At 34.8% G+C, this 15,670-nt stretch overlaps 1 protein-coding gene across 1 annotated transcript; it reads right to left on the bottom strand.

Moving 5' to 3' along the window:
- Positions 1-10,946: 10,946 nt before the first annotated feature.
- On the bottom strand, positions 10,947-15,504 carry LOC131638706 (uncharacterized). Its single transcript, XM_058909267.1, has 10 exons — positions 15,304-15,504; positions 14,803-14,932; positions 14,229-14,367; positions 13,921-14,133; positions 13,591-13,729; positions 12,409-12,559; positions 12,201-12,310; positions 12,026-12,123; positions 11,814-11,883; positions 10,947-11,232 (listed from the first exon to the last, which is right to left on the bottom strand). Exons 1-10 carry the CDS (start codon positions 15,394-15,396, stop codon positions 11,143-11,145), a joined length of 1,233 nt encoding a protein of 410 aa, XP_058765250.1. The 5' UTR covers positions 15,397-15,504; the 3' UTR covers positions 10,947-11,142.
- Between the last annotated feature and the right edge of the window lie 166 nt (positions 15,505-15,670).

Genomic DNA, 15,670 nt, shown 5'->3' with positions numbered 1-15,670 from the left:
GCCTGCCATGATTCTGACAAGTGTACCTGCATGAAAGAGATTCACCTGTTTTTAGACTCACGACTCGAGGGTCGGAGACTGGGCTGTTGTCACAGTCAGACGGGAACTGACTACCAGACGGGAACCGGATTTTGATGTAATAGTCAGACGGGAACTGACTACCAGACGGGAACTGGATTTTGACGTAACAGTTAGACGGGAACTGACTACCAGACGGGAACTGGATTTTGATGTAATAGTCAGACGGAAACTGACTTTGAAAATGATTTGGATGGCCAATAAAAATTGGGTTTTTTGTGATATGTGAATGCGTTAGATGATATGCATATGCTAGTGCGTATGTACGTATGCTGATGCGTGAAATGAACAGCAAGGTTGCTATCATCGGTGAGGTTACCGGAAAAACATCAATCAGGTGATTGGAAAATAAATCTCAGTTAAGGTTACTGGCATCGGTAAGGTTACCGGGTAACATCAATCAGGTGATTGGAAAATAAATCTCAGTAAGGTTACTGGCATCGGTAAGGTTACCGGGTAACATCAATCAGGTGATTGGAAAATAAATCTCAGTAAGGTTACAGGCATCGGTAAGGTTACCGGGAAGCAGGTGGACAATGTAGCTTAGTACCGGAGTTTTGAATTGGATGTTTGGATGTATGGGGTAATGAGTATGCTTATGCATATGTTGATTGATGTCATGTGTGGAATGAAGCAATGTCTTCTGTAAGATTACCTGAAAAGGTCTTTTGAATGGAAGTGAACATTTGTCTTTAAAGAAGACTACCCGAAAAGGTATGGTGTAATGTATCAACCCATGTATGCAATGCATGATTTATGTATTTGCATGATGCCCTAATGATAGGTTGTTAATAACCAAAGCGTATATAGCTCGCTGGAGTTGTAGGTTTGTTTGATAAGGTGGGGTGTGATGCTAGCGCGATTCCCCGATACATGTTTTTGAACTTTGATGATCGGAGTTAGGAGAAATATTTGTTCGAAGTTGTAAAGTGCGAGAACGCCTTTTCCTTTTGTTGTGTGTCTTGCCCCTGTGCTCCTTGAAATTTTTGCCCCTGTTTAGGAGAACCCCCTAGATGTGGTTCCCCCGACTCCAGGGTCTTTATTAGAAATGATCACCTTTGATTAACCCATTTCGAGATTTCCTCGATGCTAAGTGTATACTCGTAGATGGTGTTGTACCTTTTGAGAAGTAGCTCCAATGGAATGCGTATGCAAGTTTTGAAATCGAAGTCCGTTATGAATTAGGACTGGATGGTTTTGGAAAGAATGCTTGAAGAAGCATAGTGATTAGAAGTAGTTTTAACAAACATAGGAGTCAGTATAACAAATTCCTGCTTAATATGCTTTCGTAGTTAACCTTGCCTCAATTAGGACTTTTAAATGTTGTAACTTGGCCTGGTTCATGTTTTAAGAAACAATGGATATAAGGCTCAAAATTTTATTTATCCCACCCCTTTCTCCTTGATGTTCTCCAGATCCTAAAAATTCGCCTAATCCAATGGATGTGCTTTGTTTGCAAGAGAATCGTTTCAGTTTCGATGTCGAGCAGAAGCCTTAGTAGAGATCCAAACTTTGATGACATATGTTGTAAAGATCCAAGCATTGATGTGAAGCTTTGATGGTTTAGCAGTCACAAGATTATCCTTTGTATTTCGCCTTTGTTTTTATCCCTTATTTTTGCATGAGCTAATTCTTTTGAATTTGACCCATCGGGATGCCCCAATTTTGCCTAAGTCTTTTTGTTTCCTTTTATGGAATTTTCATTTTGACTTAGCGGGCGTTTTTTATTCTTGAAAGCTCCTTTTGAGATTGATTCTTGGATATTGCATGTTGTGACTGCTATGTTGATTTTGATTTGTAAGCTTCGCCTTTGATACTTCCTCGATCTTGAATGATGTAATGAGGAAGAAGGTGTTGTAAATGTTACCTCCATTGCTTCCTCAATCTTTGATGAATGCGAGGAAGAAAATATGCTTGAACCTTTGCTTTGCTTGATCCTTTGCTTGGATTGACTGATTCTCTTGACAACCAAAATACACCATTGAATTAATTGAAATCTACCCTGCCCCTGGTTGAAATCAAGGTTTATTTTAAAAAGTAGAAGAAAACTCCAACTCCTGGCTCGAGGGGGTAACGAGGAATTAACATCCTTATATCTCCACTGTTTGGGAATGGAAACAATGCCTGTACATCCTCGGCTTGGTCTTACCTTGAAAGCATACGTTTAGCTGGACTTAGTCATTTGTATTCGTCATTCCCCCTCAAGTTTGTTAATAACCCTAAAAATAGGAGTGTGTGACTGGAAAGTCATAGTAGTGAGTGAATGAAATGAATGAATTGATTCCAAAACCTGCATGGTCATCCCATTAGAATTGCTAATCCGAAGGTACAGCTTTTATCCTGAGCGACACTTAGCGATTGTAGAGTTGAAATTGTGAGCACGGTAAACACCTATTGATCCTAGGGATAATCTTCTTTGTATATCCACTGATCTTGTTTTACTCCTTAGCTCTTTAGAATTGTAGAAGTAAAAGGGTAACCTCGAATTCTTCTTTGGACATGTCAAACCTGTAGAGAATAAACCGTCAGCGGTGGGTTTTCGCCGTATCGGAACTTCATGAGCTTCCTTTGACTGAACCTCTTTTGCTTTTCCCAAGGATAGTATCACCTATAACCCTTTTTCCTTTGGTATGGGGTTGACATATGTCGCATTCCCTCCATCGGAGTCATGCACCTTTGCTCAGGGTATTGCCCCAATTGGACTGACCCTTACCCCAGGTTATCGTAGAGCGTCCTTGAAAGTTTGATATGTTCTAAGATGAACCCCTTTATGATTAGATACATCTTGAGTGTATCTATGAGGGAACTCTTTGTTGAACTAATCATTGCTCGATGACAACCTTTATTGTATTCATAATCATGTTATGACAAGGCATGGACATGCGGCTGGCATGGCGAGAGGCATCTTTTTCTTTAGCAAGACTAAGATCTTTTATTCTCCTTGCTCCATAGTCTACGATCCTTTGATTTTTTTTTTGAGTTTCGGGAAACCGGCTAGCACGGTTGGTATGGATGCGGGCGAAGATAGAAATGCAAATGAGAATGTATGAATGCATGAAAATGCCAATGCACGCGTAAGCGAGAGACTCCTTGTATTGTAACTCCGTGTATGCAGACGTGTAACATATGATCCTAGGGATGGCCTTAGAGGCGACGTTAGACCCTCTTGGAATCTTTGCAGGATAAATGTTATGACACGCTAAAGGAAATCCCTTGGATTCGAGAGTATGCAGAAGATAGCGGCTAGTGACCGTTCAAGATAGTCACTAAATCTCATGGCCATCGAGAAGCCAATTGACGTGTACCAATGAATTTGTCCCTCGTGGGAAGGTTCTCTATGCGGAACACAACCTATCTAAGGACGATATGGACGAAGAGCAATCCCTACAGGCTAGGGATGTGATGTGTAAATGGAGATCCAAACCCTACAAGTTAGAGGGTGCGCGAGAATAAGCATGGAGTGACCGTTCAGGACAGTCACCAGATCTCATAGCCATCGAGAGGCCAATCGAACGCATGCTAGTGAAGCTGTCCTTCGGGGAAGGACGCGTCGTTGTGAAAACACACGGGTGTGAAAGAAAATCCCTATGGGCTAGGGAGTGCGTAGGTGTAGGCACGAGATGACCGTTCGAGACAGTCACTAAATCGCATGGCCATCGAGAGGCCAATTGACGTGCGTTAATAGAAATGTCCTTCGTGGGAAGGACGCGTAGTTGTAAGAATACAAGGATATAAAAATAAAATCCCCACAGGCTAGGGGATGCATAGATGGTGATGTCCTTCGTGGGAAAGACATGGTCTTTAGAAATTAGAGTCCCTACAGGCTAGGGACCACGTAGGGATACCTGCAAAATCCAAACGCATAGATATCCAAAGAAAATAAGTTGCAAACATATAATAAGCACATGAGCACGAAAGTCCTAGGTTCATAGGTTCGACGTAGGGGGCTCTAGGGAGCCAACCTTTTTATGGGAGTGTTCTAGAAGGTCTCATGGGGTCGTTCGTAGCCTCTGAGACTTTTTGTCTCTTCGGATTTTAGAACAACTCATTTTATCCATGAGGTTCGAATTTTTGGGGTAGGTTCCCGGAGAGATCAGCTAAGTATCCAGTCCAGCCCTCCACAAAGTCAAGCTTCGTTTCGGACCTTTCCAAATACCTAACCCACTCCGAGTGGAGTTATCAGTGAGACTCGTAAGGCGATTCATGTCCCCTTTTGGTCTCAAAGTTAACTCCCACACTTAGGTTTTAACAACAATATAATATACCCAACAGATGCAATAGAAATAAAAGTATTCATTTAAATAAATATTTTAATTAAATTTCTATAAATAAATGAACCTTAGAATAAGTAAATAAATAAATAAATTTAAATTTAAATATTTAAAAACTAACCTCGAAATCCAGCCGCTTATAATTTAGACAATGTATTAAAGCAGCAAATATTTAAAAATATATATTCACAAATAAATGAATAACAAAAAATAAAAAATAGATATTTACAAAATAAATAAACCCTAATTTTTGGCGTATTTGCCAAACCCTAAAAATTTCGCCAAAAAAACCTAAACCGTTTGCCACAAACCTAAACCTAAACCCTCTCAAGCCTTAGGAGCATAGTAATTCACCATTAAGTGTATCCCCAGCAGAGTCGCCAGCTGTAGCAACCTGCCCTAAAAATTATAACTTAGAGAGCCGCCACCTATTCTGAAGGGCGAATAGGAAACCCTACGCAGTATAGAGATCAGGGTAAGATACTATATTCAGGTCGAGGGAAGGTGTTAGGCACCCTCAACCCTTTCCTATTGGCTTTGAATCTAAGGACAAAGGTTTATGGCTAAAATTGAGGTTTATAGCTAAGGAAGTGAATAGGGGAAAAATTGAGATCTTAGGGAAGGGGACTCACCTTGTTGCCAAGTGCCTACGTATCTCCTTATGGAGAATCAGAGTCAACGTAGTTCGGGGAGGGTTGTACGCCTTAGAATTGATTATAGAGATTGTGTGAAGTTGTTTTGAAATTGTTTGGAGGCTCTTTGAATTGCCTATCGCAGTTTGAATTTGATTTGAAAGGGCATTTTGAGTTGCCCAGGATAAAAATCCTGTAGTATCGTGGTTTAGTGTATTTTAGATGTTTGGGCGTACGACCCTGATTTAATATGGCACTATTAACCGCAACGATCAATAGATTCGATCGCCATAGTTAACAGATTAGTAAAGGATTGCTGGCAATTCTAATCGATTGATTCGATTATCACTTTTAGCAAATTGATGTATTTTAATTATTAATTTATTAATTTATCGTTACCCCTCATAACCGATAGTTTCGATTACAAATAATAACGAATTCATAAGGGGAAATATGCTAATCATCATAACCAATAAGATGGTTAAAACCATTTAGCAAAATAAATATTAGTATTTTAATTTAAAGGATATGATTAATTAAATTAATCGATTATTAATCATCGCGACCAATAAATTTAGTCGGAACGAATAATAATTTGAATCCTAATGTTTTGATACTTTAGCCCAAATGGGAGGGAGCAAACCCTAATATATTAATCTTAATTAAACAAGTTCACTAAATTAAACCTAATTAACATAACAATTTAATCTACTAATAATAAAATAAAATAAATTATTGAAGAACCTGGTTTTGATTCTACGCAGCGTGCCTAGGAAGGTCCATGATACACCTTCATCTCTGATCCGTTGGATTGAAATCTTGATGTGGTCCAAAGAAGGTTATGATACAGGGTGTATCGTAAGCCATCTCACGTGAGGCGCATGCAACCTGTGGTGAATATTTGTTGAAAAAAAACACCAAGGCTGGGAATCGAACCCGCGAGTCCCTGGGAGAACACCAGCGCACTTACCATCCCTACCAATTGCTTCAGCTGTAAAAAAAGTGAATGAAAATTGTTATATTTTAAAACGTAACGGTGACAAAAATTAAAAGAAAGAAATCACGCCCAGCCATCTTCCTTGTTGCGTTTTTCCTGGAAAAATAAAAAACCCAGAACCTTTAGCCGTGTTCTTGTGTCGCCATGGACTTGTGAACCTGAATCTAGCAAGAAACAATGGATAAATAGGTTTCGGATACATGGATCAATCGCAAATTCCCCACCGAATCCATTGGTGGCCATGGTTTGAATCAATCTTCTCTAATTACAGAATCCCCAATCTGAAGATTGAGTAACCTAGCCATGGCGGATTCTCTAATCGTAAGAGCATTGTTAACTCATGGTTAACGTGTCAGGATAATTAGGAGGGTTAAAAATTGGCCTCTTGAATTCACAGTTTTGAAGCTTTGCCCACTCCTCTTTTCGGTCCCCCTCTGGTTTTTTTGTTTTCTTTTGTCGCCGGCAAAACGTGAAGAATAGGGACATCCGTGTAAACTCTGTCCAATAGAAATTAGCCTCATAAAAGTGGTAATAAGGATTCAATCCTTTTTTTCGGTCCCTCTGGTTCACTAAAAAAAGTTTTATTTATATTAGTCAAAACTAGGGTTATCTATCCCTAATGGGCCTATTGCCCAATTAACTTAATAATTAAAAAAAACTAAAAAAATCCTAATAATAATAATAATATTTACATTAATGTTAATCCTAATAATAACTAATACTAATTAATAATAATAGTTAATAATAATATATATAAATTCTATAATAATAACCCTAGATAATATTAATAATAACATCACCTAATATTAATATTAATATTAATAATAAAATTAATAATATTAAATACTAATAGTTAGAAGTAATAAAAATTACTAATAATAATCCAGAAAAAAAACGCGAATGTTAGTAAAAGGAAAATAATATTAACAATTGATGAAACCCTTGAAACACCTGTTAATCGCACCCCATTTATTTCTCAGGATATTTTATAAGAGGGCGGGTTTGACAATAGGAATGTAAAACCCCATGACTCTTAATTTTGACCCTTGATGAATTAAAAGATATAGATCTGATCGGGCAAATTTTGGGGTATGACACCAGTGTGATGTGGATATGTGACCGAGTTATATTATTGTTGTTGTTGATATGTAATCGAGTCGTTTGTGTGCACAGCATAATATTTCATTACGTTAATAGCGGAATGATATTAGCAGGTGGCCTGCGTGGCATTGGTTACCAGTGGGAGCTTAATGCTCGGTAACGGTACATTAGCCTGAGTGGCAAGAGGTCATCAGTGGGGACTAAATGCTCGATGACGGTTTGTCGTAGCTTGCTGCTCGACAACAGTGTACTTCCTGAGTGGTATAAAGTCCCAGCATAATGCTCGGCAAGGTGTATTTGTCATAATGACAAGAGGAGTTTACTTCGGATTGGTACCACATGCATATGCATAGTCGAGTCTCATTCATCATCATCTGTCTTTACCATTATGTTCTCACTAATTTATCGCATTGTTCATACATTGATTATGGTTGACTTAGTGGATTACTTTGTTGTATGATTCTTGATGATACTTCTTGGCATTACTATATTTATCATACTTTTTCATTATGAATTATATTCTCACTCTTCTGCTTTAATGTTACCTACTCGTGGGTAATGTGCAGGTGATTCGTAAGTGTAGGTGCTCTTTTAGTAGTCGTCTGTTTTGGTGTCGTTTGCTCGTGATACGTAACACCTAAGGGGGGGATTGAGCACTTATTTTGTAGATGATGCTTATAGGATCTTTTTGATGTATAATTGATCCTTTGGATGTATTCATATTATGTATTTTGGATACCTTCTCATACGTTGTATTTTGGAGGAATACGGTGGATATTCTGTTTACCGATATATATATATATATATATATATATATATATATATATATATATATATATATATATATATATATATATATATATATATATATATATATATATATATATATATATATATATATATATATATATATATATATATGTGTGTGTGTGTGTGTGTGTGTGTGACTGTGTGTGTGTGTGTGACTGTGTGTGTGTGTGTGTATGTGTGTGTGATACTGTTAAGTGTTTATGAGAATCTTTTCTCTCTGATATTTGTACCTAAATGCTTGGGTAGAATTGGGGTGTTACAAATCCAGCGTCACACTTAGGGATTCGAATGGTCTTAACATCCCAACCCATGGAGCCTAGAGAGAGCTTACAAACCTCTATTTAGGTGCAGCTCCTCAGGGCTCATACTATAAGGAAATAAAGTTGCGTCCTCACTAACAACAATTGCTTTTAGCGCAGTGGTAAGCGCTTGATCCTACAAGTGGTATCAGAGCATGGTCATGGGTTCGAATTCCCCCGGCTGACACTGGGGGGAGATTGCTGGATAAATAAATCTAGTGTCACCCTAGGGATTCGAATGGGCTTAACATCTCAACCCATGGCGCCTAGAGAGAGCTTACAAACCTCGCTTTAGGTGTAACCCCTGAGGGCTCATACTATACAGAAATAAAGTTGCGACCTCACTAACAGCAATTGCTTTTAGCGAAGTGGTAAGCGCTTGATCCTACATATTGTTGACACAAATATTTGTAGAAACTGGAAAAAGAGTATTGTTCATACAAATATTTTTATGAACGGGAAAAGTGTATTGTTAATACAAATATTTTATAAACTGGAAAAAAAGTCTACTATTGATACAAATAGTTTTATAATTGGAAAAATATATATTAATGATACAAATATTTTTATAAACGACAATTTATATTTGTTAAAAAAGTGTGAACGCACGGGTAATCATGCTAAAATCCGTGCGAATGCACGCACGAGTAACACATCAGTACCGTGTGAACGCACAAGTAATCATATCAAAACTCATGCGAACGCACTGGTAACACACCAGTACCGTGTGAACGCAAGGGTAATCATACCAAAATCTATGTGAACAATTAAAGAAAATAAAAATAAAACTTATGTCAGTTGTACTACTGAGTTTTCATTTTTTTATATTTTAAATCATAGCCCCAAATTTAATAAATACGATATCAAACTTAATTCTTTAATATCATTATTTCTTTGGACTTTTATGTAAAATTATGTTTCTATCGATTTTCAACTAATTTTAATTTTGAATATTTATTTATCTCATTTATTAAACTTTAAAAAATCATTATTTCGACTCTGTTAATAAAAAAAATATTTTTTTTTCTATTTTTCGCAATTGTTTTTTTATAAAGTATGTGTTTAATAGTTTTCTTAATAATAGAAGTTTTTAAAAACTTCTACAATTTTTTTTTTAATAATATTTTGATATTTTTTAATTTGTTTAAATTCTAATGATAAATTGGTGATATATCTGCACTTTACACCAGAACTCATGCAGATGTACGGATTTCTCACTAACTTTTTATTGATAACTGGAATTAATTAGATCCTCAATTTTGTGAGTGTGAAGAGGGAGAAATTGAAAATCAAAAATAAAATATCAAATGTCTTGCACCACAGTCCAAATGTTTTGCACACAGTCTGCAACTTTTTCTTTGAGGATCTCAATGATAATTAATGAGTCTAAATGTCTTGCACCACAGTCTGCAACTTTTTCTTTGAGGATCTCAATGATGATGAGTCCAAGCTCATGATATTAGGAAATCTTTTTGTCAATGTTTGGATCTACTGCTGAAATTAAATTCTGTCGCAACTCTCACCTAGGTCATTTGTCATGGTTCTACATAGGATAGTTCTTAAACTTATGAAGAAAATGGCCACAAACCATCCAGCCATGTATTGTTATCAATCCTCAATTTCTATATAATCACCCATCCTTATGTAGTTATCATATGGCCACCCAATCTAATTTATTTTGACAAAGCTCATTTCAGCATCTCACCATCAAGAAGTTGCCGCAGATAGATTTGTCAATTTAAGGAGTTAGAACCTAGTAATTTTTAAGGCTCAAAATTTAGAAACTTGAAATTTTAAAAATAAATTAACTTCCACCAAAATTCAAGCAGGTTCTAAAGCTCAAATTTTCTTACGGAAGTTTTTTTTATTTTAAATGTTATTTTGGAAAGAAAAAAATTACATAATACTTTTTTAAAGTTTTTAGAAATTAAAATTGGTTTTTCTCTTTTCTTTATTTCTTAAAAAACTAAAATTTTAAAATATCAATTTTTAATTTTGAAAAAAAAATCTTTTTTTGATAAAATTTGATTTTTATATTTCAAAAAAAATGATTTTTTTTATATTTGAAAAAAATTGATTTTTTTATATTTGAAAAAAAATTGATTTTTTTATTTTTAAAAAAAATTGATTTTCTTGTATTTTTAGGAAAAAACGACTTTTTTATTTTAAAAAACAAAAAAAATTATATATTTCAATTTTTTAGGAAAAACGCTTTTTAAATTTTCCTTGAAAAAATACAAAAAGTTGATTTCTTTTATTTTTAGAAAAAAATTAATATTACAAACAAACATTTTTTTTATTTCATTAAAATTTATTAAATATATAGTTTTCCAAAGATAAGAAATTTCAAAATGAGTGTCATTTAAAATTTTCACACACAAATTAAGAAATGTAATAATTTTATTATAAACATTATACTTTTACTAAATTAACTTTATAAATGTATCGGAAATAGTGTACAAAATAATAATTGAACATAAAATTAGAAATATAACAATTTTTACTATATTGAAAAAGTGATAATGCCATTCATTTTGAAACAAATTTTATTTATTAAAACAACACATTGTTAATCAGATGGAGTAGTAGTTTATCAATACTCAGTCAGGGACAGATTTATGGTGTATCCTTTCCCAATTAAATAACTGATCAACTGTTGATGTTTAGTTGGTCTCATTTTTCATCAACTGCACAATTTCTTCAGAAAACACTAAACATCAAATTGTTTTAGTCAACCAATAAAATATACTCCAGCAAATTTCAATCCAAAATTTAACATGGCTTCTCTCTTAAAGTTAGTAGTACAATTAGAGTCAACAGCCAAAAACTAAAACGTAAATATTGTAAACAGAACAAATTACAATCTCTTCTTTCCTCTCTTTAAGATTAAAAAAAAAATTGACCCGGATGTAATCTAGATACTTAACAAAATGCTTGAGATAAAGAAATCCTCTTTAACGAACTACCAAACCTTGGGCTGCCTGGGACCCATCCTCTGATACTTTGTTGGCCTGAATGGTGCTAATCACATTTGCAATATTTCCCTACAAATAGGAGAATAATGAACCAATAATAATAAGTAACTCAGTTAAAACAATGGCATTTCCTTAACTAAAAACAAGATCAAACTGTTATCCAAGTGCAATGGCACTATCATCCTCCAGCACATAAAATAACTGAAAATACAACAACAGAAAAATCAAACATTGTTCGAAAACAAACGGTTCTTTAGTGGGGAAACTAGCTGAAAATGTATACATCGTGAAACAACAGTGTAAAAACGCTTAACTAGCTTAAAAATCACAATAAGGAATGGTTTAATTTAATAAATAAGTAATTAGCTCTGGGATATATAGTAATAATCAAATTTACAGGTTTTTAAAATTCTAAAATCAAATTTACTTGTGATAGTTAAGTTAATAAAGAATAAATTATTTGTCGAAATTCTTAATTGCAGACACAACTTGTTCATATTTTTTACCATTAAAATTGAATTCATAAATTCAATTGTCATTCCTCATTTTATTGTTTAATATGGTAAAATTTATTTTTCAAATATAAACCCCTTCATCAAATAAAACATCAAATTTATAACAATGAAAATTATATATGGAAATTTATTTACCCTCCAATTCACTAGCTTTGTTCTCAGTGTTTGCCATTGATGCTGACCAAACACCCGGTCAGTATGATGACTGCACGTAACAACACTTGCATTAAATAGTGATTAGTATTTTAAAACTAGAATCAAAGTAATGAAAAATAGCTACAGAAATCAGGTGCATGTAAACATGCCCAATAGCCAGTACAAAAATCTAAAGTTCAGATACAACATACCTAACAATTACAAGTTGATTCATTTGGTCCATCTTGCAGTCAATTAGCTTAGCACTTATTGCTTTAAACACCCATATTTCAACTTCATCGTCATTGATCTGAAAAGGAGTTGCAAGGTTTGAATTATGCTAGGAAAAATGAAAATACAAAACATATAAAGTAAACTCAAATTTACCTGAAGTGTGTCCCTAATAAGTTCATATGGAATTTGGCCAGATCCATCAGAGCTGAGATCAACCAATGACAACAATCTCATTTTTGCTATGCATTCTTCATGCACAAGGCCTAAACATTATTTCATCAAAACATTTAGATAGAAACACAAAGTGGAAGAAAGATATGCAAACATTAATGACAATCAATTTTGCATGAACAATATTTACCATGGTCTTTCAATAAGGATGAATTTGCAGTATGAAATTCCAAGTATGAATCAAGTCTCTGAGTAAGAAAAATCTTGAGAAGCTGATATAGCAAAGCATATTTGGAATCCTTCTCCAGTTGCCCAACAGCAGGCATGTCCAGTAAATCACACTACGTGGAAATCAAAATACAACTTTATGAATGCTCTGGACAGTATTCAACATTGGAATATACTTATATGAAATAGCAGACTTCGACATCTAAGCAAGGCAGTCAAACTTGAAATTTTTCTTACAGAATCAAAATAATACTAATAATAAATATTGTTCATTAGAAAAAGTTACATTATTATATATTTGATTTATAACAAGTATTTTCCCATTTGCCTCTAACCGATTATAACAGAAATTGTCACAATTATTAACATTTCTCAATATTTGTTTTCTCCTGGGTCTTATAATAGATATTTCCCCATTTGCCTCTCGCCAAATATAACAGATATTATAGCAAATATGAACATTTCACAATATTTGTTTTCTCCTGGATCATAAAATAAAGCAGCGAAGTGAGCAGTCTATTACAAGTGAGGCCATAGCATCATGGCATGTGGTACACCACTCCTAGTCTCTTTTGTGACCTCACTCTAGAGTGTCAAAGGAAATTGGTAAGTAAGTCATAATTCTTTCAATGTTGTTGCACAGTGGAGTCACAGAAGAGAGGAAGAGGTTTGAGTAGCATAGACTGAGACCACAGAAAGAAGAGGCTACATAAGGGAGAACAGGTGAAGATGTTTCGCAGAGGAGAGACAAGACAAGGAGGAAGGGGCTATCTGGGAGAGTTGCAATTGTCTGTGAGAATTGCAATCGTTTTATATTGGTTTGGCAACCGAGAAGTTGCAAGCAAAACACGAATAAGATATTCTAAGGTTTTACAATTTCTGGCAAAGACACTGATTCAATGAGGCAATCAAGTTTGCTGGTTACGGATTCGGAATCTCGGGAACAAACATCATAAAAAGGAAAACAGAAGTTCTAAACTACAGGGCAGATAACGTGAAAGTGACCTTGTCGCTTAATGAGAAGATATTACTTTTTCCAACAGCAAGTATGATCAAATTTAGCACCCCGAAACAATAAGTTCATGTTGTTTAAACCTCATTAATTCACCCAAGAGAGTTTAAACCCCATTACAACACAAGTTACCTGAAATACATCAGGTGCCCTGACAAAATCAACAATTGCACGCACAGCTTCCTCCTTGGCTTCGCTCAAAACATGTTCATCTTCTCCAGAAAAAGTAGCCAGATAACTGGTCAGGAACTTGAAGGAATCCTTTGACATGCTGAGATAAAAATGAAACACTAATTAACTTTTATTACATTAAAAAAACAGAGATAGTGGTACGGATGGAGGACTATTGACCCAATTGATTGTGACATTGACGAAAGGAGACTTCAGTTATTTTTCTAATCCAAAGAGAAGTAAAAAGAAATATTCTAAATTGACGATAAAGGGAATAAACTTCTGCAGTACCTTTTGTTTTCCCTCAAAACATTAGAGATGGCGAGAAAGAGTTCTCTCTGCTCTGGTACCTCAATTTTCCACTCTTTCAAGAAGCTATCAATCTTTTTGAATGAAGGAATGATGTATTCCGTGACTTTTCCATCAACAGCTAAATTCAATGCCTTCAGGTAGACATAAAACTGGCAGTATGTAGTCTCCAATAGATTATACAGATTGATCAAACTACAAAAAGAAAAACATATTAAAATTAATAAATTTAAGTAGTCCCAGTAACATGCTTTACCAAAATTTCAAAACCAAGTAGGAAGTAATATTACATTTTCAATCTCACTGCAGGTTTCTCATTGGGCTGCTGAACTAATTTTGCAGTTATAACTTTAACAATCTCCATCACTTCATCTGGATTCTCAGTCTTCGTAACAAGATTGCAGATAATAGTGAAGATGGACTCTACGTCTGGCATAGAAAATAAAAGATCTTTGTTAACACAGGCACATTTTACCCAGAACATTCACCGCCCATATTATTATGCCAACCCATTTTCAGGGTAAAATAAAATTAGATTCTAAACTAAAAAGTAAACAGCAAACTACCCAACAAAAGTCGCAGGTGCAACATCATAGAGCAAAAGGACCAAGAAGTTAAAATATTAAGCAATGCTGAATTCAACAAAACTATCAGAAGTACAACTAGAATACTAAACCCGGAAAAAAAATCAAATGATAGTACAACATATTCACAAAGTACACCATAAAGGATTCAGCATTTTCATCAAAAGAAAAAAAGATGAGATTAAAATGCATGAGGAATCCAACGCAAATTTACAAATGGCAAAAGTTATACCTCAAGATTATATTTAAAGAGTATTTACCCAGAAAAAGATCATTCTACCTTTCTCAGAAACCTTTGAAAAAATCAATTCAGCAGAAGTAATCATCAATGATGCTAGCTCCAACCACTTTCCCATAACAATGAATTCTTCGGCCTCCATACAGAGTCTGCTAACTTGCGGCTCAGCAACCTAACAGACCGAGATAGTAGTAATAAATCAACATATCATATAAACACTAAATCAAAGCAAAAACATAATCATCTCCTCACAAATACCATAAATCCATGATAAATGATCCTACAGAGCAGAAACACAAAAAATGGAGAGAAAAACTAATCTAAAATTTCCTGTTTCATTATTCCCTAAGCCACAACAATAGAGCATCAACACATTTCTCGATTTCACGCATACACAACACAGTGAATACATATACATTCAATCTAACACAAATAAAAAACGAATTACCAAAAACTCCAAAAAATTGCTCTTCATTATACGGATTTTCATAATCAGAACCAACAAGAAGGAAAAAGACGGTGTTAGGATCGATGAGGAATTACCTCGGGACCAGCATCAGCCCAGGCTAGCTCGGAAGCAAATCGGACGACGGAAAGAGCGGCATCTTCTTCTGAGGTTGGAACCACCGTAGTCATGGTATGTGCGGCGAGATTCGAAACCCTAACAATCTCGCACGGCACACGAATTATACACTCAGTGAGTTACAGTGACAGAAAACCCTAGCTATTATTCTTTCTGGTTATTTAAGCTTTGCTAAAAGTAAGAATAGTTACAACATTAGGAGTGAATAGAAAATATTACTATTGCATACTAAACTATTTGAAATTCATAAAAAGACCCCTGATTTAAATAATTTATAATTGAATTTTTAAATTTTGTCAAAATTATTTAATTTAATTTTTGGATAGT

This window comes from Vicia villosa, unplaced genomic scaffold, assembly GCF_029867415.1.
Source record: "Vicia villosa cultivar HV-30 ecotype Madison, WI unplaced genomic scaffold, Vvil1.0 ctg.002391F_1_1, whole genome shotgun sequence".
Taxonomy (NCBI): domain Eukaryota; kingdom Viridiplantae; phylum Streptophyta; class Magnoliopsida; order Fabales; family Fabaceae; genus Vicia; species Vicia villosa.
Note: the sequence above shows the minus strand (reverse complement) of the source record. Positions and strands in the feature narration are given on the sequence as shown.